This window comes from Erythrolamprus reginae, chromosome 2 (assembly GCF_031021105.1).
Source record: "Erythrolamprus reginae isolate rEryReg1 chromosome 2, rEryReg1.hap1, whole genome shotgun sequence".
NCBI classification, from domain to species: Eukaryota; Metazoa; Chordata; class Lepidosauria; order Squamata; family Dipsadidae; genus Erythrolamprus; species Erythrolamprus reginae.
In genome coordinates this window covers 185,931,748-185,958,723 of record NC_091951.1, presented here as the reverse complement: position 1 = coordinate 185,958,723, position 26,976 = coordinate 185,931,748, and the positions used below count along the sequence as shown (strand labels likewise).

Sequence of the window (26,976 nt, the reverse complement as noted above, 5' to 3'; positions counted from 1 at the left end):
TGAGATTACCGGAGCAGAAGCTACGTAGGATCAGGTTAACAACTCTAGAAGCCTTTTTAGCAATGTTGTTGCAGTGGGCTTTGGCACTTAGGTCATTTGATTACAGAGTGAGGGTTGTCTCCAAAGTCTTTTTTATTCTGCTTGCATTTGGTGTTCAGATTCTTTTTGCCAATGTGTAGCTGGGCCACACACACACACTTCCCCGACTCATCCACGGGCCGTGTGTTGTAAATGGCTTTCATTATAAGCGCGCTATACCGACGTGAACGCCCGCAGGGAAAGCGGGCCTTGTTGAAAAGCAGCTGGCGGGGGGGGGGGGGGGGGCAAATCATGACAAATGTCCCGTCCCGCGCAAACACATCTGAGGAGCTCTAGGAGACCCATCAATCCAAGACGACTGCAAGAAGCAATGGGGGGGGAGTGTGCGTATGTGTGTGTTGGGGGTGGTCAGCGTCCCAGTCGCAGGCCTCGCAAACCACACTGCGTGGTAAACAAGCAATTAGCCGAGGCGTCCCAGCAGGGCCGCAAAGAGCCGTTTCCGCTGGATTTATCCCGGCAATAAACGCGCCACAAGCGCCCCCCCCCCCCCCCCAGACGGCAGCGGCGCTCGCCTCTTGTCAGGGACCGTCGCGGTCCCACTCCGCTCGTCACGGGGCGCTTGCCGCAGGGCCCCTCGGCACCGCCTGGGCTGCCTCCGCCACCCCTGTCATTAATTCGCCTCCCCTCCCTCCCTGCCGCCCCGCGTCTGGGATGGCAGGAGATATAAAGGCGCTGCCAAGGAGAAGGAAGGGAAGCAGGACGGGTGGGGAAGCAGAGAGGACGAGGAGGAGGAGCGGGGCCTTTCCACCATGGACGTTTCCCGCCTTTTGCTAGCGCTGGCCTTGCTTCTCTCGGGCAGCCTGAGGTCGGTCCGGAGTCTCGAAGAGGCGCTCGGCTCCCAAGAGCTCTTGGCCGAAGAACCCAATGGCTACCCGGAGAGGTTTTTAGACTGGATGGTAAGTTGCCTTCCCGCCTTTCCTCGAGGGGAAAAGGTTTTGGCCGCAGATGTGGCGGGAGCGTCCGTGGGAAAGCTGTGTTTCCTCTTCTGCCAAACTTTATGGGGAGTCCAGGACATGGTTGTCTCAAAGGTGCCTTTTTCAAGAGGCAACTGGACTTTCTGGTTTTTTTTTCTTTTGAAGACCTTTCGCTTCTCATCCAGGACGCTTCTATTCTAAATTCTATTCTATTCCAAAGGATGCCTGAAGCAGTTTTGAAACAGCTTTGAATGTGGTTTAATTAATTAATTAATTATAGAAGATGAAAGGACGAAACAAGAAGAAATCTGGCATAGTCAGAGGTTGGTGGATCACAAGGATGCTTCCTTGTCCTTCTTAGGGAATTCACACTCTGTGTATGTATACTTCTCTAGAACTCTATTTGCAAACTATTCTATAGAAATCTAGAGGTATACATATACACATCATAAATTAATTAAACCACAGCCAAAGCTGTTTCGAAACTGTTTCAGGCATCCTTTTGAATAGAATAGAATAGGAATTCTTTATTGGCCAAGTGTGATTGGACACACAAAGAATTTGTCTTTAGAGCTACATCCGTGACCTGGATGACTGAATCTCCGCAGACATTTAGCTTAGCCGGGGGTGCATAGTTGCCTTCCTGCTCCCACATTTCATCTTTACTACAAACTTGTAAGGTGGGTGAAGGAGAGAGAAACTAGCCTGTGCTTGAACAAAGGAAAGCTTTGCTATATAGATGTGCTGACTCCCACTACCCATCACTATAGCCAGGCTGCCTGATCTATGTTACACCCATCCAAATGGGACAGTCACTTGCACTTTTCTTAGCAACAGAGACAAGGCTGGGGATCCTGGCATCAGCTTGCCAGTTGGAGGTGAGAAGTTTAGTGGGAGCTCGACCAGGAGAGAAAAAAACAAGCCCAACTTTGACAGGTTTATGGCTAATGTCCTTTGCTCATTTTTATTTCCCAGTCCCAACCATTTTTCTGATATTTTGTGAACTCCCCAAGAAGGACAAGGAAGCATCCTTGTGATCCACCAAGCTCGGGCTACGCCAGATTTCTTCTTCTAGTTTTTTCTATTATTCTTCCTCTTATCTGCTATCTGCTCCGGACTCAGTAGATGGTCTTGGGAAAGTGGTAATTAATTTTGGCGCTTAATAAAGAGCTGGGATAATTCTATAGAGCTCTGTCAAAGGAGTACGATAAACGTCTGCAAAGTGCGTGGAATTTTTTTGCGGATTAGCGCACATTTATTTTGTGACTAATGTGACTACCGTGCTTGCTATGTATACATCTTAGAATGCTGCAAGTTTAGAATTTCACATTTTTTCCTGAGCATGATTCCAGCAACAAAAGGCGTAAGAAGGTTCAAGTTGAGAGAGCCTGTATGTTGCTGTTCATCGTCCTTATGCTGGTGACAACCATCACTCATTAGAGCCTATGTGCTCTAATGAGTGACCACTTAATAGTGTACTGTATATATACCTTGTTTCTGGTGTACCATACTATTTGTGGAAATAGCTTCCTATTTGATCTTTTTTTCACAAGATAGGCAGTTAATATAGATGATCTTCAGGATGTTTTTTTTAGAGGAATTCTGTTCCTTTTGTTATATGGCTGCTGTTGGGAAAGGAACATGGGGAAAAAGATCCCTTTAGGAATCTTAAAACTGTCTTGCTGATCAATGGACGCTTTTGGCTGACTAGAATGAAGAGGCTTCTTTGCTTCCTGGTGTCTCCAAGGGCACGTTTGCAGCAAGAGAATTTCCCGATTGACATAACCTGTCATATTCTGAGATGGAAGCATCAGTTTACCCCAAAAATGTCCTTGCAAATTTAGGATTGATAGGCAGCCTGTAAAGTCTCATAGCATATTGGGGGCTGAAATAGAAGAACTACAGATTAGCTGTGCATTTTAAGAAACACGCAAACTGAGCAATTAAAAAAAATATAGCCAGGATCCAACTCAGAGTAATCTTTCTCTTGTTATAGGTACTGGACAAAAATTAAACCAAAGTGTACTTTTCAGATTTACATCTGAAGCAGCCTTGCACCCTCAAAACCTACCATTGCTAACCTAGCTGGGGAGGATGGGTGCTGTAAACATATACAGCTGAAAGATGCCATGTTGTAGAAAGCTAATCAAAATCTAAAGGAAGGTATATTTGGCTAGGTTTGCATAATATACTTAATGCATGTTGGGAATTTGTGCAGTACGTACACTAACATGTTATCTAGATTTCCCAACACTTTAAACTTCCCATCTAAAAACAATCTAGGATTAAAACTAGCCAATCTTAATATGTTGCATGAATGCAAACTTTTGCTCTATCTTTCCTAGCTAGGCATATTTATTTATTTATTTATTTATTTATTTATTGGATTTGTATGCCGCCCCTCTCCGGAGACTCGGGGCGGCTAACAGCAACAATAAAACAGTGTACAATAGTAATCTAATACTAAAAACGATTAAAAAACCCATTAATATAAAAAACCAAACATACATACATACCATGCATAGAATTGTTTAAATATTGCGTGAATCCAGGTACTAGAGTAAAAGCCAAGGGAAGCGGCTGCCTTTATTTTTGTTTCAGTGCAGGACAGATCTCACCCAGTACATAGGTCTTCAAGCTGAAGCTACAATCAGCATGCAAAACCTACATACTGTTCCTGCTAAGCTGTTGCCATGCTGGGTCTTGGGGCAAACTCTCCTCTTGTTCAATTGCATGCTCTGATGAACTCCAGGCTTTTTTCCTACAGCCACAAGAGGGGGAGGACCACACTGGTCAGAGCTTACCTGATGACCATCTGTTGGGCGTCCTTCTACGGACCTTATTCCATGCTGTGCAGAGACCTGGTCGCAGCCCTTCCTTCCTATTCCAGCCACAGAGGTATGACTGATTACAGTAGAACTATGTATTCAGGTGAAATAGGAGCAAATATGTTGACTTCATGTTTCTGTGCAATTTCAAAGTTTCGTTTCAATCAGTTTTCTGGATTTTGATTTGAAAAACATTTTTTCAGTGGTTGTGTTACAACATTCAGCTACTCTTCTGCCATGGCTATTTACGCTCTTCATCTAAATGGTGCACTATTTGTGGATATTTCACTAACCTTTTATGGCATCATATCTTGTAAATATCAGGCAACAGCTTCACAGAGATAATTAAAGGAGAACAAGAGATGTGTAATTGCTACCCAATTAGGGCTTTCCAATGTGTGTGTGTGTGTGTGTGTGTTCTTTTTTATGTTTTTACGTATGCTAGATGAACTAAGGTCAAGTAATAGTTCCACCTGTAGAAGAAAAATTAACCAAGGTTGTTTTACTTTACTGAATTCCTGGCTTACACTTTTGTACAAACAAGGAATTGTGTTTGAAATAAATTGCTGATTGACTTTCTGTTGTGTTTACTCAGAAATTTAGTAGTGTTTATGTTACATCCTGGTTTGAAACTAACAGCAAGGCAGAAATTGGGCAAAATGAAATTGAATTTTGGTTAATTCTGCCTGCTGGCTATGCAGTGAAAATCATGGCGGAGTTCTTTATGCCTTTTCCACGTACAACTCTTGGCTTACTGGTGCAAATTAATGCTGTCTGTCCATTACAAAGCAGTACTATGAAATGCACTCAAAACTGAATGAATGAATGATCCATTTGTTGGCATTCCTATTCATGTATAACTCCAACAAGGGATGCCTTTCATCTTTTCACCTTTCTGTCCTTTAAAAAGAACTAATTACTGTACTTCCTGAACCTTAATCCAGTTCAGAGTCAAGTCCTGGAGGCAAATGGTGCCCATAGTTCATTGTTTCTGAGCTTTCTGGAGTCATTTGACCAGCTACTGCTAGAGATACGATGATGTATCAGAGGGAATATTACTTAGATTTCCCCAGAGAGGGCCTAGTTTGTCCCTTCAGGCACTGCATTGTCTGTGTTGTTCTCTGCTTCTGATCCATTCTATAGGTTTGGCCGTGAAGTCAGAATCAGCAGTTTGAGAAGCACTGGCCGGATCAAACCACGAGCTTGGGATTCTCTGGGTCCTCAGTTTCTGAGTATGGCTGCCCCACAACGCTTTGGCAAGAAAAAATGAAGCTGGAAATAGCAATCTGGAAAAAATAAACACCAAAAGCAGTTGTTTCCTTGATCCTAGCAAACCGGACGGGAGCCACAGCTTAATTTTTTGATTCTTTATTTTTGTGCCTGGTCACTCAGCCTTAGCTGGGTGGCCCATCCCTGTTAAGGACCTGTATTTTATTTATTGTCAACAATAATAAAACAACATTGTTACATCTTGGAGGATACTGCAGTCCTTTTGTTGTGTAGATTAGCAGGGGATTCTCTCTGCAATTGATCTCTTCAGCTACAACCCCCATTAGTCTTGATCTTGAGGATCATTGAACAGGGATGAGAGATGCTCTTCAAAATATCTGCAGTGCTTTCTGTTAGGGAGTGGTATTCAGTTCTAAGGGGGGGGGATGAATGGCACACTTGAAAAAAGAATTACAGTGAAAATTACCTGTGCCTTCATAGGTGAGTACATCTATGGTAAGTGAAGTCTGCTTTTATGCAAAGACTTCCTCTTCCTCCTCTGTAAAATGCTAAAAAAGTTTGTCTGTTGGTCACAGTGGTGGTGGATTATTGGCAAGACCTGTCTGGGAGTGAGTCTTCAAAACATTGCAAAATGCAGATTCTCCCCAAAATGGATTTTGCACAATGCATAGAATTCATTACAGTGAAAGATTAATATCCTATCCTATACCAGATATGGCCAAAGTAGCTGAATAATACAGCTCCAAGAATAAAGGATACGTAGCCCAACATTACCTGTAAGCATCCAGCTGAGCTAGAAAAACACAGTTGCTGTTTACGGCAGTGTTTCCCAACCTTGGCAACTTGAAGATATTTGGACTTCAACTCCCAGAATTCCCCAGCCAGCGAATGCTGGCTGGGGAATTCTGGGAGTTGAAGTCCAGATATCTTCAAGTTGCCAAGGTTGGGAAACACTGGTTTACGGGACCACTTGCCTGCTCAAATTCTTTCCTTGGGTTGAGACTGCTTCAGGTACACGCACAATATATCATTGGAGGAAATCATTTCTACAAAAATGAATATTGGTTTGAGGAGACAGGACTAGAGAAATTAAGTAAAAGGCAAAATTGTTTGAAACTCCATTTTAAAAGAAAAATGTTTTCTAGACATGAGAGGGAGGCTCCAGTGGCAATTTAAAATGTCTTTCCATACCCGAGTGGTGCAAATTGACTTCCCAGAGGTTGCTGGACTTCAATCACCTGGAGAAAGTCTGTTGGTCAGTTGTGGCATTTACAGCCGCAGCTCCTCCTTTCTGATACAAAATAAGCAGGTGGGCAAGAGGATGCTAACTTTTTACCCTCAAGTGTTTGGGACTGCATCTAAACTAGCAGAGATCACAAATAGCTTAAAAGGTGCAAAAAAAGAGCAACAAGAATGATCACGGAAATGGAGCACCTCCCTTATGAAACCAGATTGCAATGCCTTGGCCTCTTCAGCCTTGAAAGACAGTGTTTATGGGGTGACTTCATCGAAGTGTATAAAATCATGCATGGGATAGAAAAGGTGGATAGAGAGAAACTATTTTGTCTATCACACAATACTAGGATGAGGGGGCACTCCCTAAAGCTCATAGGTAAGAAAGTGAGAACAAATAAAGGGAAATATTTCTCCACCCAGAGGGTCATTGGTTTATGGAATTCAATTCCAGAAGAGTTTGTGACAGCTGTCAGCCTGGATAGCTTCAAGGCAGGATTAGACAGATTCATGGATGCCAAGTGTATCGGTGGTTATTGAAAAGGATGTCCAAGTGCCGCCTCTATTTTGGTTGAGGCAGGCAGGATTCCCTTGGGTGCCATTTGTTGGGGGTCAAGGGAAAGAGGGTTCTGCCTTCTCTCTCTGCTCAAGATCCCCATGGACAATTGTTGGGCCACTGTGTGACAGAATGCTGGACTCGATGCGCTTTGGCCTGATTCAGCATGGCTCTTATATTGTAAGTCTGAAGGTTTCTGACTTATGGCATGACGTGAGGGAGGTACAGCTCTCTTAAATATGGATGCCCAATTCCTTTTTAAGAACTGGAGAAAAAATAGGACAACTACAGGTATTACTTAAAAAAAAAAAATCCATTTTTTTTATTGCAACTCCCAAACATGATCAGTCGGGTGCTTATGTCCTGGAGAACAAGAAGGGTGACCCAGAGTGAGCAAAGAGGCAGGATAGCCTCCAGATGGGCTGTCCTTGCCCCTCAGGAAACAAGGCTCGTAAAACCCCATCACTGCTGCAAAATTGGCCAACTTTTTCAAAGTCTTCCAGTTCAGCCAACCTCTTCCAACCCTCCTCCTTCTTTGCAGCCCCATCAAATTGCCTTCCTGTCTCGTCGATTTATGAGAGGAAACAAAATGGCCTCCACAGTGGATCTGCAGCATTGTGGGACGCATGCCTCTCACTTGCCTCCAGCCATGATTTTGAGGTACTGAAGGGCATTGCGGGCAGCATCAGCGCGGGCAGCAGGGCGGGAATTGGCTGAGCCATGGCACACGGTGGCTGGCTGTGTAGATAGCTCCACCAAGCACTGGTAGAGGCCACTTATGCTCGTCTCATCTGTGAGGAGGGAAAAAGAAAAACCATTCTGTTACTCAAACCAGAAAAACAGCAGCCTGCTGCATCTGATCTCAAATCTGCCTGACGTGATCACTTCAATATTTTACTCTTTTACATCTCATAAATATACAGTGGTACCTCTACTTGTGAACTTAATTCATTCCGTGACCAGGCTCTTAAGTAGAAAAGTTTGTAAGAAGAAGCAATTTTTCCCATAGGAATCAATGTAAAAGCAAATAATGTATGCGATTGGGGAAACCACAGGGAGGGTGGAGGCCTTGTTTCCTCCCAGGAGATTCCTAGAGAGGCCCCAGAGAGGCTTCTCTGCCTTTTCCGGCCCTGTTTCCTCCTAGGAGATTCCTAGAGAGGCCCCAGGGAGGCTTCTCTGCCTTTTCCGGCCCTGTTTCCTCCTAGGAGATTCCTAGAGAGGCCCCAGGGAGGCTTCTCCCTGCCTTTTCTGGTTACAGTTTCAGAGGCTCGGGTTTGTAAGTGGAAAATGGTTCTTGAGAAGAGGCAAAAAAATCTTGAACACCCAGTTCTTATCTAGAAAAGTTCATAATTAGAGGTGTTCTTAGGTAGAGGTACCATTGCATACCTAAATTAAAGCAAACTGACATTGCAGTGCCAAATTCCTGACATTGTCTGGTTTAGGTTCCAAGTCAATACAATGGTACCTCTACTTAAGAACTTAATTCGTTCCGTGACCAGGTTCTTAAGTAGAAACGTTCTTAAGTAGAAGCAATTTTTCCCATAGGAATCAATGTAAAAGCAAATACTGTGTGCAAACCCATTAGGAAAGAAATAAAAGCTCGGTACAGTGGTACCTCGAGATACGAGTTTAATTCGTTCCGGACCTGGGCTCTTAAGTCGAGCAGCTCTTATCTCGAACGACTTTTCCCCATAGGAATTAATGTAAATAATTTTAATTGGTTCCAGCCCTCAAAAAACTCACAAAGTTAGTCTAAATTATGCAGAAAGACATGTTTTTAATGAAGAAATGTACATGTACATATAAATGAATAATGAAGTTTCTTTCACTTAACTTGTAAACTTTCTTAAACTTTTAAATTTACATATGTTCAACTTCTCTGCCACCCAATCCTATAGGACAGAGGTCCCCAACCCTTTTTGCACCAGGGACCGGCTTTAAGCGATCAAGAGAGGAATGGGTGAATGAATGGACGGAGGGTGGGAAGGAAGGAAGGAAAGAGGGAAGGGACAGGAACAGAGGAAGGAAGCAAGGAAACTTATGAAAGGGGAGAGTAAGAGAGGAATGAGTGAAGGGAGGGAGGGAGGGAAGAAGGTGGGAAGGAGAAAGAAAAGAAGAAATAGAGGAAGGGAAGGTAAAAGAGAAAGAAAAAGAGCAAGAAAGAAAGCTGCAAGCCCCCCCCCCGAGCCCCCCAGGCCGGCTGCAACCTTTTAAAACACGCGCGCCGCTTCGCAGCTGTCTCCTGAAGCCGAACGCGGAAGTTAGCGTTTGGCTTCAGGAGACAGCTCCTTGGCGCTTGTATCTCGAATTTGGGCTTGTAAGTAGAACAAAAATATCTCTCCCCTCCCAGCTCTTATCTCGAGTTGCTCTTAAGTAGAGCAGCTCTTATGTCGGGGTTCCACTGTATTTGGGTGGGAGGAGGAGGAGGAAGAGGAGGAGGACAGTTGCTGCCAAAGAAGGTGAGGGGAGGGGAATAAAAAAAATCCAAAACTTTAAGGCTTAAAAAAAAAAAAGAGGGACTCTGAGGCAGCGCCCAGAGAAAGGAAAATACTCCGTTCACTCTGGGCTGCCCAGAGAAGGGGGCGTTTATTTTCTCTGGGCACTGGCAGAGGTTTATTCCCTCTCCAAGCGCCCAGAGAAAGGAAAATGCTTCATTCACTCTAGACTGCCAAAGCCTCCTTAAGCGCCAACGAAAGGCTCCTCTGGCAGCCCAGAAAAGCCCGAGATGGCAAGGATTAAAGGGGGAATGGCAGGAAACTGGCCGGGCCTTAGTGCCACTCTCAAATTTCCTGGGAAATTATTCTGGGCTTGGGTTCTTAAGTAGAAAATGGTTCTTAAGTAGAGACAAAAAAATCTTGAACACCTGGTTTTTATCTAGAAAGGTTCTTAAGTAGAGGCATTCTTAAGTAGAGGTACTACTGTGTTTCTCTTTCACGAAGCCAAACATTGATGTGACCCGTGTAGATCCAAGCTCACCCAAGTTCTCTCTGACTAATTCTAAGCTTTCCTGGCCACATTTGCTTTCAGCCACTCAGCTGCTCCCTGTGCAACTGAAAAACACAAAATTGCATTTATAAGTGGACAAATAAATAACGTCATCCTCACTGAGGGTCTATAGTTGGAACTAGCAACTCAGTCGTTAAGCAAAGCAGATGGCAAAATGAAACCGCTCCTGTGTTTATGATCTTACTTCAGTTTTCCTTTATTTTACAGACCTGCAAAGGTCCTAAATCCAAAGACTGGTTGTAAAGGTACTTTTTTTTACCAGCATAGTAAAACTGGCCACTAAATGAGGACTGCCTGCAGTGCACAGGAGGGAGGAGAAAACTCACACCACCTTTATTAACTCTAATCTCTGCCTCATTCCTTACCAATATCAAGGTAGCTGATATCAAAACTCTGCTCTTCGGAGAGTTCCTTCAAGAGGTTGCAGAACCCGGTATTGAAGATTCGGTGGTTTTTCAGATGAAGGATCTTCTCCCCCACTGAGTTGCGCAGGGAATCCCAGGTACAACCGGATCCCCGACTTTTCATCCCGTCCAGTTTGGTTCCTGCAATCTAAGCAGGAAAAAGTGTTCACCAATGTTCTGTTTCTTCCACAGACTTCATAATGCAGTAGTTAATGGTCCTCCTTTTGCCGTTGCACAATTATCCTTAGTTTTCTATCTTTGTTCTTTACTAAATTTCTAAAGAATTCAGTAGTATCACTGGCCCTTCAACTAAAAATCAGCAGCAACCTCTCTGCAGGATCTGGGAGTAGGAATTGCTTGTCTTGTCTTAAATTAGCAGATTTCAGTACTCCACGTTCTAACATTTAAGATGCCCAAGATGCAGAAATCTGACAACTTAACGGAGAACAAGGATCTTATAGCATCAAGGAGAAATGAAACATTGCTCTTGGAGTTCAACTCTTTGAACCCAGATCCCCAATGCATTCTGGGAAATGTATTCAGATTATTTATGATTTGTTTATCTCTGCTGTGAGCCGCCCCGAGTCCTCGGAGAGGGGCGGCATACAAATCTAAATAATAAATAAATAAATAAATGCAGGACATATTTCTGATTCCAATGACTTATATGGACGTCAAACCTTTGAGGTCCATGGATGGCGAACTGGAGAGAGTATATATTCTGTTCTTAGATTGGATGACTGAGCAGAATTCCCCCCCAGATATTTTGCTACTTAAGGAAAAGACAAAAGATTTGCTCCATCCCATTAAGAAGGAAACTGGTATTCAAATACAGTGTTCCCTCGATTTTCGCGGGGGATGCGTTCCGAGACCGCCCGCGAAAGTCGAATTTCCGCGAAGTAGAGATGCGGAAGTAAATACACTATTTTTGGCTATGTACAGTATCCCAAGCCTTCCCTTAACACTTTAAACCCCTAAATTACAATTTCCCATTCCCTTAGCAACCATTTAGATTATTACTCACCATGTTTATTTATTAAAGTTTATTTTAAAAAACATTTTTTAAAGGCAGACGAAAGTTTGGCAATGACATATGACATCATCGGGCGGGATAGGGGGGGAAACCGCGAAGTATTTTTTAATTAATATTTTTGAAAAACCGTGGTATAGATGTTTCGCGAAGTTCGAACCCGCAAAAATCGAGGGAACACTGTATATGCTGTAAATCTGCCCAGCGTAGCACTTCATTACCTTCTTCCTCTTCCTTTCTGCCCGCATAAGAATACTTTGTATGCCGCCCTGAGTCTTCGGAGAGGGGCGGCATACAAATCTAATAAATAATAATAATAATAATACAGTGGTACCTCAAGATACGAACCCCTCGTCTTACAACAACTCGTGATACGAACCCGGGGTTCAGAAAAATTTTGCCTCTTCTTACGAACTTTTTTCGAGTTACGAACCGGCGTTCGGAGACTGCTGGGAAGCCGCGCGGCTGTTTTAAAAGGTAACAGCCGGGCGGCGGGGCTTCCCAGAAGCCTCCCGAACGCCGGTTCGTAACTCAAACAAAGTTCGTAAGAAGAGGCAAAATTTTGCTGAACCCCGGGTTCGGTTCGGGAGGTTGCTGGCAAGCCCCCCAGGCCGGCTGCGACCTTTTAAAACACCCGCGCCGCTTCGCAGCTGTCTCCCGAAGCCGAACGCGGAAGTTCGGCTTTAGCGTTCGGCTTCAGGAGACAGCTGGGAAGCGGCGCGGGTGTTTTAAAAGGTCGCAGCCTGCCTGGGGGCCTTGCCAGCACCCCCCCAAACTTTTGCCGAACTTCCGGGTTCGGGGTTTGGGGGGGTGCTGGCAAGCCCCCCAGGCCGGCTGCGACCTTTTAAAACACCCGCGCCGCTTCCCAGCTGTCTCCTGAAGCCGAACGCTAAGGCCGAACTTCTGCCGGTTCGTAACTCGAACAAAGTTCGTAAGAAGAGGCAAAATTTTGCTGAACCCCGGGTTCGGGGTTGTGCTGGGAAGCCCCCCAGGCCGGCTGTCACCTTTTAAAACAGCCGCGCGGCTTCCCAGCAGTCGCCGAAAGCCGTTTTTTTGCGGGGGGTTTTTGGTTGCACGGATTAATTGACTTTACATTGTTTCCTATGGGAAACAATGTTTCGTCTTACGAACCTTTCATCTTACGAACCTCCTCCTTGCACCAATTAAGTTCGTATCATGAGGTATTACTGTACTTCTGCACATACCCAAAAGCCTGGGAAATGAAATGCCGGATCTTTAGCCTTGTTCTAACCGTAAATCAAAAGAGAAGAATCCCCCAGTCCTCAGTGTCAAAAGGTCACCTATTTATGCTATTTTTCCTATTACGTTGGTCGACTAATTTCCACAATTTGTTGAAAACAATGCCTGGGATGTTTCTTGCTCACGGGAAGCCTCCAAAATTGTCACTAAGTTGTATTTTAGGGACAGAAACTGATGTACACGTCATGTTCATCTTGTGTGCCCACTGCATCTATTTTTGGACAAGCAGGACCTCCTGATGGTGGAGCCCTAGTCACCCACTGGTGGGCTATTGCAATCTGCCTTGCATGAGGGCTACTCTTGCAGGTCACTCATAACCTACACCTATTGAGTCCAGACTAAATCAGTAGAAGCTATAACGGGCATGTGTCAAAGCTGTATGCCAAAATGTGGCAGAACCTTTTATTACTTTCTGGTAATAAAAGGTCTAAAGTGTAAAAATGAAATTTATAAATTACAAGCATTTGCGGACGATCTAGTATTTATTCTAGAGGACCCCTTAGAATCAGGACCTAAATTACTTGCTATTTTAGAAGAATATGGCACAGTAACAGGGCTTAAAATTAACAAAACAAAAACTTAAATCTTAACCAAAAACATGAGAGATACGCAGAAAGCTATTTTAATGTCCAAACTAGATATCCAAATAGTAAAAAAAATTAAATATCTTGGTATCAATATGACGAATAAAGTTTCTAGCCTAAAAGAAAATAACTATGATAAACTAATAGATAAAATACAATGCGATTTGGTGAAATGGAAAAAACTACAGCTCTCATTATTAGGGAGAATAGCGGCTATTAAACTTAACATCTTGCCTAAAATACTATTTCTATTCCAAACAATTCCAATCCACCTGAAACAAGAATTTTTTATAAAACTGAACAAAATTACTAGTAATTTCATTTGGCAGAATAAGCGTCCTAGAATTCGTTTAAAATACTTACAAGATAGAAAAGAAGAAGGAGGCCTGGCACTTCCAATTTGGAAAGATTATTACATCGCCGCATCCCTAACATGGATAAGAGAATGGATGATCTTATCTAATACTAGGCTTTTAAGTTTAGAAGGACACGACCTTCATTTAGGATGGGATGAAAAACCTAAGACGCACAAATATTTTACCAACCATCTGATTAGGAAATCCCTAGTGCACACCTGGAAAAAAGTTAGGATAAAACTCTACAAAGGAATCCCACTATGGTATGCTCCGTTAGAAGCATATGTACACCCTAATTTTCATTTAAAAAAAACAATATAATAAGGTATAAAGACATAATAAACTCTAATGGAGAAATCAGATCAAGAACAGAATTAGAAAACCTGGGTCAAAAAATGGAATGGTGGGAATACCTACAGATACAATCTAAATTTAACAAGGATAAAAATAAACCAGGAATAGTTAAAAATGCTCCTCTAGACAAATTATGTACAGGATCCCAGGAACAATTAATTAAAAAATTCTATTGCTATCTAAACTATAATGAATTGGATAACACTAATATAAAAATAAACGTAAAACAATGGAATCTGGATCTTAAAAAAGAGATCAAAGAAGACGAATGGCAATTACTTTGGAGCAGAAATTATAAATTAACCATAGCTACATCCTACAAAGAAAATTTAGTTAAAATGTTTTATAGGTGGCACATTACCCCGATAAAACTAACAAAACTAAATAATAAACTTTCACCATATTGCTGGAAATGTCATCAAGAATTAGGTACCTATTTCCACCTATGGTGGCAATGTATAAAAGCACAGAATTATTAGAATATAATTGGACTCTGGATTGATGAAATACTAAGTTTGAAAATAGAAAAAACTCCGGAATGCTTTCTTCTGGGTATTCTTAGACAAAACTTGCCAAAAACCCAAATACACCTAATCATCCATCTAACTACAGCAGCCAGATTAACATTTGCGCAGTGGTGGAAAAACGAAGACATACCTCCTAAAGACGCAATAATTAAAAAAATTAAATATTGTGCAGAGATGACTAAATTAACCATGCTAGTCAGAAATGAAACTGTGTCCTGATTTAATAATTGTTGGGATCCCTTTTACAGATGGCTAAAAAAAAGAGAGAATATTACGTTGTAATATTGAAATGATTGGTATAAATCTGACCAGACACAAATCTGGTATATAGTTCTTTTTTATTCCTTTAATAGTAATAAGAGATCTCAGATATATAAATATAGAATATCTACCTCTATTTCCAAAATCTCTATACTTTGATTAACTCAACGCTTGCATTTACCTATCTGTATGACCAATCCGAACCAAGGTAATGAGCTAACAAATTAGAAATTAGTTCTCGTCTTCAACACAGCTTCACCGTACACTCGCCCAACCCTTTATCTTCTCTCTCTCTTTTCTTTCCTTTGTCTTCCTATCTTTTCCCTCCTCCTTTCTCACTCTTTCCCTATTTATTCTTTATCTCTCTTCTACCCCCCTCTCTATAAGTCTATATGTTTATAAACTGTTATATATTATACTATACTAAAAACAAAAACAAAATGTGGCAGAACCATCGACGGAACGGGGGGAGACCTTCTAGGGCAGACCTGGGCAAGGGGCGGCCCGCTGTCTGTGACCGGCCCGCCCGTTATCTGTGACCGGTCCGCAGAGGTCGCGGTCCGCTTCAGTGCGAGGTTGAAAGAGCTCACCGCGTCTGCCGGGACTCCCCCAGTTCCTGCTTTCCTGATGAATCATGAGGAAAGCAGGAACCGGAGGAGTCCCGGCAGATGCGGTGAGCTCTTTCATCCTCGCACTGGAGCGGACTTCGACCTACCGAGAGAAGCCGAGCACAGAAACCATGCAAACACTCCAGCGCAGTGACTATGGTGCACCATGTTACCATAAAGCAAACAATTAGAGGTCTGTAGAGTGGGTCTGGGTGTTTAGGTCAGGCCAGGGTCTGGGTCTTTACAGTATTGGGTAGAACTGAGTTAATTATATTAGTCCGGCCCCTTAAAACCATCCCAATTTCTCATGTGGCCCCACGGCAAAATTAATTGCCCATCCCTGTTCTAGGGGGACTAAAGAGACATTCCAATTTAGAGTCTGTTGGGAGGCGAAACATCTGAGGTCAAACCCTCAGGTCAATATCTGCAATTTCCCAAGGGAAGGCAAATCGTCTGGTGAGATTCCTGATATAGTGATCAACAATAAAACATCTATTTGGACCTATCCATGAGCAGTTCTGGTTGTTTGTGCCTGTAGCCATGGGACATTTTTCCTCTGCAAGACGCACTGGTTGCCAGTAGGCATCTGGGTGCAATTCAAGATCCTGGTTACCACCCTTACAGACGGACTACCCGAGGGATCATTTTCTCTTATGTTTTTTGCCTGTCTGGGATAAACAGCAGATAACTGAAGAGAATTCATTATATTCTTGAGAAATTACTAACAACATTTTAAACCAATTTAGAATTTCTCTTATCTAATTTTTGGGAGTGTGGCCCTCTGCAAGCAAAATGCAGACCAAAGTCATGAAAAAGTTTTACATTGCTGAAATACGTCTTCACAGAGCCATAGGAGGTGGCTGGTGGCAAGCTACTACCGTTAACAATGCCAAGGTTTGCATATGCTTCGGAATGCATCTTGGGCAGAATATTTGCTATTTATTGACTTTTACATCTGCTTTTTGGAACAGATGTTTTATATTTTGGCAGGATTATCTGTGAACCAACTTCTTAGTTTAAATGAAAACACACACACATTTAGAGAGAAAACTTTAGCCCCCCCCCTCCCCCCCCCTATTTTTCATTGTCACGTCAAGACTCACAATAGAAAACTGGTCCTCTTCCATTTCGGCCTCACTCCCCTCCCGTGGATCCAGAGGAACGTTGTGGATCCGAACCAGCATCTTCGCTGCAGCGTTGCGTTTGGCTAGCTTTTTGGAAGTCCCACTCCCTGGAGGGAGAAGAAAAGTTGGAATGGCAATTTGAAAACAGGACTGATATATTGATCCTAAACTAGATTCATCCCAAACGCTGAATATACAACCCTAGGTTATAAAGACATGTTTAAGGCCTTTTAGCCAGTTCCCTGGAAGGTTTTATACTGTACATTCCTGTATCTTTAATTGAGTGTACGTGAGTGAAGGATGCTTTTGTGCATTGCCTTATGATCCCCCCCCCCCCAATCATGTTTTATAAAGGCATGATTCCTCCTTTCACTTTAACTTGTCATTGGGAAGTTCCCCATTCTTTTAAAAATCCCAGTGGGGTTGCTGAAGGAACAAGTCAACAACAGCTATACAATAAAAGGGAATTAAAAACTAAACAGATTAATCATAGGCACATTTAAATTATTTGCTAACACTTATGATAATTATTTATTTAGCTAACGACATATCATACATGGACTTGGAATATATATTAAGATTTCATCTAGATTAAAAAACCATGGTAAAATATAAATGATGTCAAAAGGTTCTATATTCAGCCTAGGCCAGTGATGGTGAACATTTTTTTTGGTGCCAAAAGGGTGCTTGAGCATGTGATATGGCACATGCCCATGTGCACACACCCATAACGCAATGTTCTCCCCCATACGTGTGCAAAAGCCCCCACGCACTGCCCCTCCCGCACATCCATGTGGGCCTCACTGAAGCCTCTGCACTTCCATTAGGCCCATCGGGCCATTTTTTGTTTCAGGAAAGCCTCCAGGATCTGTGGATGGCAAAAAACAGGACCAATGGGCCTACCTGGCATTCAGAAAAGAACTTCCAGTAGGCCTGTTAGGCCTTTTTTCGCCCTCCCCAGGCTCTAGAGCAGTGTTTCCCAACCTTGGCAACTTGAAGATACCTGGACTTCAACTCCCAGAATTCCCCAGTCAGCATTTGCTGGCTGTGGAATTCCGGGAGTTGAAGTCCAAATATCTTCAAGTTGCCAAGGTTGGGAAACACTGCTCTAGAGGCTTTTCAGAAGCCTGAGGAGGGCAAAAACGGCCTGCCTGCCCTCCCTCCACAAGGTCGAAAATCAGCTGGCCAGCGTGCTGGAACTGACATAGGGCAATGTTTTGTGTGCCCTCAGATGTGGATCCATGTGCCACCTCTGGTACGCGTGTTGTAGGTTCACCATCACGGCTCTAGGCCATCTAATTTAAGCACAGCATCCTTTATATATTTACAAAAGATACTGGATCAGTATATGCCCTCAGCGTAGAGCTCATCACAATTTGATCTACAGTCTGACATGGGATCCTGCAGTGACACTGAAGGGAGGATACTATCCCCTTTTATACAATGACTATCTTATGATAGTATACCTATTTCAATAAACCTTTCAACACGACAAGTCATGGTGAATTCCTTGCGGTGTGCTGGCCCAGATTCCTGGGTGACAGTGTATTCTGGGAGTCGCCAGCCCTTCTGCACCACCAGTTCCTGGGGAAAGAGGCAGATTAGAAAAAACATTCCTCCCTGGATTCCTAACGGGAGTGGCAGGTCTATTGCTCTTTTGGTATTTGCAAAGAAACAACTTACTGTATCTAGAAGCTATATAGAGAATATATAGTATAATGCAACCATCAATTAGTATAATGGTTGCATTAAGTTAACATACATGGGGCTGATAACTGGGAGAAGACTCAAGCCAGCATTAACTAATCTTCGCTATGGTCAAATATGGGTTACTACCAGGAGCTGCAGTGGTTACAGTGCACTATCGCTGCAGGCTACTTCTCCTGACAGCCGATTGTCAGCAATTCAGCAGTTCAAATCTCAGTAGGCTCAAGATTGACTCAGCCTACCATCCTTTTGAGGTGGGTAAAATGACGACCCAGATTGTTGGGGGAAATATGCTGACTCTGTAAACTGCTTAGAGAGTGCCGTAAAGCACTGTGAAGTGGTATTTATTTATTACTTAGATTTGTATGCCGCCCCTCTCCGAAGACTCAGTGCTATTGCTATTGTAACAGGTTGGATCAAGGCAACTTGGAAAGCTAGGCCCACAGTAAATGGATTTTACTTATAATAGGAGGGCTGTGAAAACTGATTTAATTTACCCCTGATTTTTTGAGATATGGCATGTGACAGATTTCCTTGTTTGTGACTGGTTTTATTCCAGAGCTGCAGCAACCCCATGTTCCTTCTTACTAAAAAGCATCATCACGAAAGACCCATACATGTTTTCCTAAAATAGTTCTTGGGCCTTCCTCCAAAACTGCTCCACCACCTGAGAGTCTTGGGGAAGTACTGATTAGTTGGATGTGACAACGTGGTTGAGTCCCTATTCCTGCCCTCTAAATGTTGGCTAACGTCTCATTTTTTAAAATCCAGGCTCTTGAGAGCACTGAGATTAGGTCAGGTGTTCTTGTCTCAGCAAAAGGTGAAGCGAAAGGGCCTGAAGTTCACAAAACAGGGGTACAAATGAGAATCAATGTCAGACATGCAGCTTGCATGCCGGCAGCATAGACCAGTGGTTCCTGTTACAAAGCCTGATGCTGGAAGAGGAAACTACAGGTAGTCCTCGACGTACAACCACAATTGAGCCCAAAATTTATGTTACTAAGTGAGAAATTTGTTAAGGGAGTTTTGCCCTATTTTACGACTTGTCTTGCCATGGTTGTTAAGGGGATTCTCTGAAGCTGTCCAATGAGTAACCTGGTTGTGACATGAACCTGGCTTCCCCCGTTGACTTTGCTTGTCGGAATGTAGCACGAGATGGGTCACATGACCCCAGGACACTGCAACCGTCATAAACGTGAGTCACTTGTCAAGCACCCAAACATAAATCATGGGACAATGGGGATGCTGCAATGGTTGTTAAGTCTGAAAAACAGTCATAAGTCGCTTTTTTCAGTGCTGTTGTAACTTTTGAACGGTCACAAAGCGAACCACTGTAAGTCGAGGACTACCTGTATATTAGAACCTGCATCCATGTGAGTTTTTCCTTCCCTTTCCTGGGGCTTACCCAAAATCTGTATTATGGAAATTGTATTCAGCGCAGCGGGACAGCACTCAAATTGAGGGAAGCTGATTAATGCTGTCAGCAGAAAGTACCTGAGGTTGCAAATATATCTCAGCCAAGAAAACTGCTCACCTGTAAGGCCCCAACTGGATTGCACTCAGATTGTTGTGGGGATACTGGGGATTTTATGTCCAGCGGAGAACTTCTGAGAAAAAAGTGACACAACATTAAAAATTCTTCTCCCCCAAAGTGTTGCTAATTCATATGCAAACTGCCCATTACTAGCATATTTTTCGGACTGTAAGACGTACCAAGATTTCAAAGAGGTAAGTAAGAAAACAAAGTTTTTGACCTCCCTGGCCCCCAGGTGCATTCTGAAAGCCTGCCAAACTTTCTACATGCCCTGGTTTTTTTTGCAAAAATGGGCCCGGTTTTCACAAAAAAGAGGGCATTTTTGCCTTCCCCCAGCCCCCAGGAAGACTGCAGGCAACCTAAACCCTATATGCACCCCATCTTTCACAAAAACAGACCCATTTTTCAACCGTTTTTGCCAAAAATGGGGCACGCAGAGGGTTTGTGAAGCCTGCAGAGTGCTCCTGGGGGCTGGGGAAAGGCAAAAATGGCCTGGCTTTTGCCAGTTTTTTCACAAATATTGGGGTGGTTTTGCCTTTGCTCCCAAGTTGCCATAAGCAGGATGGGGAATCAAGCCTCGGCAGCTGTATCAAGGAATCTGTACCTCAGTCAAAACAATGCGCACATCCTAGCCGTCCAAAGTCAAGGCCATCTCCACAGAAACCAGCAATGGCCAGGAGTGACTTCTACAACCCGCACAATGGCTTCATTGGGGAACGTGACTGATGACACACCATGGGGGAGGGGGGGAGAGGGAACAAGGTCAGAAGCAAGGCATGGACTGAGTGGGGTGAAAGCTGGCTTTACTAGGTCTGGGCCTACATGGCACTCCTAATAAATAACAGGATTTTTCTTGAAAACTGGCTTGAGGCTCCTGCTTTTATTAGGGCAGGTCAGAAACCCTGACACTACGTTGGAGGGGAAAATTCATTCAAGATAAACAGGTGTGTTTTACATAAAGTGAATCCAATAATAATAATAATTATTATTATTATTATTATTATTATTATTATTATTATTATTATTATTATTTATTAGATTTGTATGCCGCCCCTCTCCGAGGACTAGGAGCGGCTCACAACAATAAAACATCATATACAAATCCAATGTTAAAACAGTCTTTAAAAAACTCCTATTAAAACAGTCATACAGCCAAAACACACCATCCATAAAATCAAAGGCAGCTAAGCATAGAAGAACCCCTTGCTGGTATTTCCAACAGCAAACCAAACCTGCTTAACTAATTTCAGAGTATTGAACAGCAAACAAAGTGGGGTGTGTTCCATACACCTGCATCCTCTATGTCTGCCCAATCCTTCCCAATCTATCCAGTGAGTTGGGCCTCTGCTCCAGAAAACCCATGCTAGCTTGGAATTCTATAAATTTAAATTCAAATTAATCTAAAGTTTGGGGAAGACTGTTGGGAATCTATGAAGAATAAAATGGGTAAAACTGCAGTAGCAAGCAATAAGGTACACAGACTCAGAGAATCCAGCTTCTTTGAGCAGAGAAGTAATGGGCTTTAGAGAAACAAGAAGAGTTTAAAGCCACTGGCCTCGCTTCAATAATTATCCCATTACCTTGGAGAAGCTGCTGGTAGGATGGGCACAGGCACGGCCACCGGAGCAGTGGTCAGAGCCAAGGGCTCTTGAGAAAGAGAGCTTGAAAATAGAAGGTGAAAATATTAAAGCACATTCAATAGCAGCAATCCATACAGTGGAAATGAAATCAGAGATTGCCAAACTTGAATTGCAGAATCTACTTTATTACTTTTGTCCTTCAAGAATATTTCCTCTACCCAAGCTTCTTTTTATTGCTTAATGTCTGCCTGTTAAACTTCTCTAATCCCATAATAACAGATTTATACAACCTGCTGAGACAAAGCTGTCTACCCGATGTCTGGTTCAATGTGTTGTGTGAACCCAGCCATTCTATTCGTTTATGGTTCAGTGTATTGCATAAACCCAGAAATTGAGTTAGTTCAGTAGTTAATTCAGCCGACTGGTAGAATAAAAAGCAGCCCGTAGATCCATGTGCTCAGTGTTCATTCAGTAGCACACAGTATAACATCATGAAAAAGTGAAATCTCAATGTGACTTGCAGTAGAGCTTGATCAATGACATTTCACACTTTGGCCAAGTATTATGATGCAAAGTGAAGAAACATACGTGGAAAAAATGTTCAGAGTGAAGATTTAAAACAAATGTTTTCAAATAACGTTTAATGTTTTGAACAATCTAACAAATATATTGCAGCCTTACCTAATTCCAGCGCTTGGTTAATGATTTGTCAAAATAGAACTAGTTCTCTTTCAATAATGAATAAATGCTGAATACCGGTGGAAATGTAGCATTATAGGCAGTAGAATTGTTAATACTGTGGCAAAATAAAACCTAGAGGTTTGCTCATCTGTGGAGCATGGAGAACACAGAGATTATTTAAGCCCTTTAAAGCTCTGCGGTCCTTTTGGTCTTTTGGTAGCTTGCTCAAATATTAGTATATCAGGGGCTCATTTACCTGCCCGTCATCACCAATTGTAAGAAAATGCCTATCTTTATCCAAACTGGACACAAATTTAAGTTTTTGAGATGAACAAAATATAAACAGTACTAGAGATAGAGGACACCCTGATAATTCTTCAAGAGCACCTGGGATCTCCAGAATGATCCCAAGCAGGCAGGTCCCTCACCTGGCTTCATCCAGCGAAGTCGGCTCTAACATGTTTCCTCCCTTCAGGAGCCTGAGTGCTACTTCTGCCGCCTTATGTTTGGCAGCTTTTTTGCTAGGTCCTTGGCCTGAAAATAGGAAGGAAAGAGATGCCGATACCAAGCCAAAGTCAGAAGGAGAACTTCTAAGAGCGAAACCATTTATTGTTTCCTGCCACAGGGTAGAACCAAAGAGGTGTACATGGGGCTCCTGATTTTTTCCATAGGCCTGGCCCAGCCCTGCATAGCTTTAGTAGGGAGGAGTTAAACAGGTTACTGGAGGGATTCCCAAACTAGGCCTCAGGACATCCCAACCTGCCCCAAGGAAGACTTGCAAATAACTTGGAAGAGATCATACTTTTAAAAAAAACTGAATAGGCTTGTGCAAGACAAAGCAGGAGCATTAAAATTCATTCTGGGCCTCCTTTCTCATTTTGCCTAGCACACTGTGCAATTGCAATACAACAAAGTTTAAAAGCTGCTGTGACAGATACATTAAAAATGTACATTTTATTAAATGCTCATTTTATTGCAAGCAATTTATTTATTCTTTATCCTATCCCAGAGATAGGCAAAGTTGGTTCTTCTACAACATGTGGACTTCAACTCCCACAATTCCCGAGCTAGCATGATTGGCTTGGGAATTCTGGGAGTTGAAGTCCACAAGTCATATAAGAGCCCACTTTACCTACCCCTGTCCTATCCTAACATCAATACAATCATTAATTTTACTCAGAAGGAAGTCGCACATACTCACTGAAAAATTCAGGGGGTCAAAGGATCACGAAGTTGGAGAGGCACTGGGTTATGGGGTAGAGCTACCAGTTCTGGACTGCAAAAATCTCCCAGTAACCATCAGGGGACATTTGTATTTTTACAGGGAGGACCTGGGGGTATCTACCATTGCAGATGTTTATTTTAAAGAGTTATTCCCAAGTCTAAACGATATTATGAATTGCAACACAATTTAAGACAAAATCAGCAAATTTTTAGTGGGTTACAATATACACTGCTCAAAAAAATAAAAGGAACACTTAAAGAACACAATATGACTCCAAGTAAATCAAACTTCTTTGAAATCAAACTGTCCACTTAGGAAGCAACACTGATTGACAAATGCTGTTGTGCACATTCAACTTTGTACAGAACAAAGTATTCAATGAGAATATTTCATTCATTCAGATCTAGGATGTGTTGAGTGTTCCCTTTATTTTGTTTGAGCAGTGTATATATTTGCTCTATCTCATGCTCATACACACACACACACACGTACATATCATCCACACTTATTCACATCTTTCTCAACTAGGCTGGCACCATTAGCCAGAGGGGCAGAAGTCTGGATCCAAAGATAACTCAAAGAGAAAGGGCTTCAGGACCCCTTTTAATCCTCCAAAGTCCTTGTGTCAAGATGGAACCGCTTTACCTTTCAAAGTTTAATGCATCTCAACTTGCCAATGAACCGGGGACAGAGGAGGGGGAAACAGAATAATGAGAATGTATGCAGAGATTATGAAAGCATGGAAACCATCAAGGTCACCACTGCAGGAACTGGACAAAGAGATGGAGTGTTCCCATAACAAATGGACGTCTCATAATTGGGCAGTGTGATCACCCAGGGGTAGGGAAATGGGGAAGCTATTGGTTAACTAGGCAAGCAGTTGTGCGGGGGAAACAAGAGTTGGTTTTGCTTCTTCAGTACCAATATGGTATATCCAATAAAGCTTGGGAATTCAAAGCTCCCGAGAGCATTTCCTTGATTTGGGTTCACTAGTGGAACCATTGACACCTTGCTTTGTTAATTCACAAGGCTGGTAGCTGTTCGCAGGACTTGGGGAGGGATCTTCTATGTGCTCAGGCTCAATTTCTTTTCTCTGATTCAAGTGACATTTTTTTCCCCTAGGTTTCCTTAATGACTGAGTTCCTTCTTAATTACCTCCCCTTAGGATTTTTTAGATAAGATTCCTTGCTTTTGTCTACTCTACTTAATTAATTAAGTAGAGTAGGAGAGTCTACGGAGAGGGACGGCATACAAATCTAATAAATTATTATTATTATTATTATTATTATTATTATTATTATTATTATTATGTACCTACTTCTCATATTTAGGTATAGCAGCTTCAGCCTAGTCTCACAAAGGCCAATGAAAAATAAGGTGAATTGGTTCATCAGTATATTTATTCTTTACCGCAACTAACCGGTGCAGCTGATGTCACCAACTGTGACACGAAAGGTGAAGTTGGGCTGATGTGCTTGTCCTTCAGCTTTCAGTAAGTCATAGACAGGTGTTTTGCCTATGCGTGTCCCATACTCTTGTAGCAGGCTGATCGGGGTCTTGCCAGGATTGGACGCCAGCATTTGCTCTATACTGAGGGAAGCATGGAGATTGAGATGAATATTATTCTCACCTGTTTTCAATGTTTCTGTATTTGCTGTGATCTCATACTTTACAGCAACTTTTCCCAGCCTGCTACCCTCCAGATATGTTGGGGAACAACTTCCCCAGCTATCACAATTTACCAGATGTTAAAAGGTGTGGCTCAATATACATGGAGAGCACCAGACTCAGGAAGACTATTCTATAACAAAGAATGGTCATCTTTCTTTCATTCCAAACTATCACCATCTTTATCACTGACAGAAGCAACTAAATTTCCATAGCAAGTTCCCCAATGACAATAGGATAAACTCTTCATTAAAAGATTTACTACAAAATGAACTCTCCCTTCTTCATCTGTAGAAAAATCTAATGAGAATAAATTCAAGTAGAAGAGAAACCACAAATTTACACCTCTATGACTGCTTTGATTACACATGGTGCTATCATTTATTTCTAATGCATTGATGTGTGTATTAGAAATCAATCAATCAATATAACACTATATAAGCCAGTGTTTTAGAACCAACTGTACCATAGTCCAAAAAACCTATTTATTGAAGTATATTTGCCCATATAGTATGGCTGTATTACTATTATACTTTTCATCTTAAGATTTTTATTAATATTGTTTCTTCATTGCTTATTTGACCCCTATGACAATCATTAAGTGTTGTACCTCATGATTCTTGACAAATCTATATTTTCTTTTATGTACACTGAGAGCATATGCATCAAGACAAATTCTTTGTGTGTCCAATTACACTTGGCCAATAAAGAATTCTATTCTATTCTATCTATTTCTTCCACTCTTTTCTCTTATAGGTATAATTATTCTGAGTATTATTTTGTTATTCTGAGTATTATTACTTTGTTGTTTTGCATGTACACTAAGAGCTTATGCACCAGGAACAATTTCCTTGGGCGTTTAATTGCACTTGATCAGTAAAGTCTTCTATTTTTATCCAGTCCTATTCCCACTTTTTAAGGCAGTAAGGTTAAAGATACCCTCACGTTTTAAGCTTCAGTCCTGGTGACAATATGGACTTAAATTATACTGCTTTCTTAAGTAGGGAAGTGAGCTTTCCTGGTGGCCTTTCATCCAAGAACTACCAGGCCCAGCCCTGCTTATCTTCTAAGCCCAGACAAGCCACATGGGAACAGCACACACAACCACAGTATGCATTATGAAATTATTCATAACTCAGCTCCACCTCTGTCCCGTGTATTAAAAAAAAGAAAAGTTGCAGATTCTGTTTAATTCAAAGCCCTGTCCCATTCTCCCCCGCACACACACAACTTTGGCATTCCTTCTGCTGATCAGGAATGTCACCCAGGGCCAGGACTCAACCGTCCCGTGAAACCCCAAGACGGGACAGCACAGCCATAACAAAAGTCTTAAGAGCGCCATGCCAAGCCTAGGTAGGACTTCTATTCCCATCATCCTTAGCCAGGGGCAATGCTGGGGGTGTTAAGTAAGCTAACGAGAGGGTTTACGTTTCGCACGAACGGATTGGAGGCTGGCTGTCTCAAGGCCCAGATCTCGTCCCAAACACGCCTTATACTGCAGCACGGCGACCGATGGGCCTTGGCGCCCCCCGCCCCTTTGGATCCTCGCAAGGGCACCCCACACGCGGTCCTTGAGGGAAAGGGGGGTGCAAGGGGCGGGGCTTGCCCCTTCGTCTCTTAGCAACGGTCCCCCAAAGAGGCGGGCATTATTTACCAGGGGAAGCTGCCGCAGCTCCTCGGGCTCCCGCAAGGCTCCTCCGCCTCCTCCTCCTCCTCGCTCATTCCCTCCTCCTGCCCCGCCGCCGCCACCACAACTCCTTCCACCCTCCAGTCCGGCTCACAAAGGCCGGGAGAGAGGAAGCGATAGTCTCCCGTCGCCTCGCAAAAGCTACGAGGCGCATCCTGGATGCTGGAGTCCACAGTAAGGATGCCGCCGCAAGGCAACATTGGCGAGATGACTACGCATCCCGTCAGGCTTTGCGGCACCGGGGGAGGAGCAGAGCGGCATCTTTTTCTCTCTCGATACGCTTCAAGGCATTGTGGTTGCTCCGGGGCACGCTGGGAGTCGTAGTTCTCCCGTTGTAAAATTCCCAAATTGTAACGTGGGCCGGGGGACGTTGTAAATCCCCAAAGGACGAAGGCGCGGTTCGAGGAGGGAGAGTCCTCGGAGAGGGGCGGCATACAAATCTAATAAATTATTATTATTATTATTATTATTATTATTATTATTATTATTATTATTGTGTTTTATTTATTTATTTTTAATT

General features: G+C 42.8%; 2 protein-coding genes across 3 annotated transcripts; one reads left to right on the top strand and one right to left on the bottom strand.

The window, feature by feature from the left end:
• The first annotated feature begins 591 nt into the window (after nucleotides 1-591).
• NPFF (neuropeptide FF-amide peptide precursor) lies at nucleotides 592-5,315 on the top strand. The gene is made up of 3 exons (XM_070740811.1): nucleotides 592-995; nucleotides 3,781-3,911; nucleotides 4,985-5,315. The coding sequence occupies exons 1-3, from the start codon at nucleotides 849-851 to the stop codon at nucleotides 5,109-5,111; spliced, it is 405 nt and encodes a 134-aa protein (XP_070596912.1). The 5' UTR covers nucleotides 592-848; the 3' UTR covers nucleotides 5,112-5,315.
• Nucleotides 5,316-7,154: 1,839 nt separating this feature from the next.
• TARBP2 (TARBP2 subunit of RISC loading complex) lies at nucleotides 7,155-26,690 on the bottom strand. 2 transcript variants are annotated; one of them, XM_070740807.1, is made up of 9 exons: nucleotides 26,424-26,690; nucleotides 24,522-24,691; nucleotides 22,305-22,410; nucleotides 21,196-21,276; nucleotides 19,616-19,685; nucleotides 17,841-17,958; nucleotides 16,354-16,481; nucleotides 10,232-10,418; nucleotides 7,155-7,651 (listed from the first exon to the last, which is right to left on the bottom strand). In XM_070740807.1, the coding sequence occupies exons 1-9, from the start codon at nucleotides 26,654-26,656 to the stop codon at nucleotides 7,494-7,496; spliced, it is 1,251 nt and encodes a 416-aa protein (XP_070596908.1). In that variant the 5' UTR covers nucleotides 26,657-26,690; the 3' UTR covers nucleotides 7,155-7,493. The 2 variants fall into 2 exon arrangements, with proteins under 2 accessions (XP_070596908.1, XP_070596907.1); XM_070740806.1 differs by having other exon boundaries at nucleotides 19,616-19,688; nucleotides 26,424-26,675.
• Nucleotides 26,691-26,976: the final 286 nt, after the last annotated feature.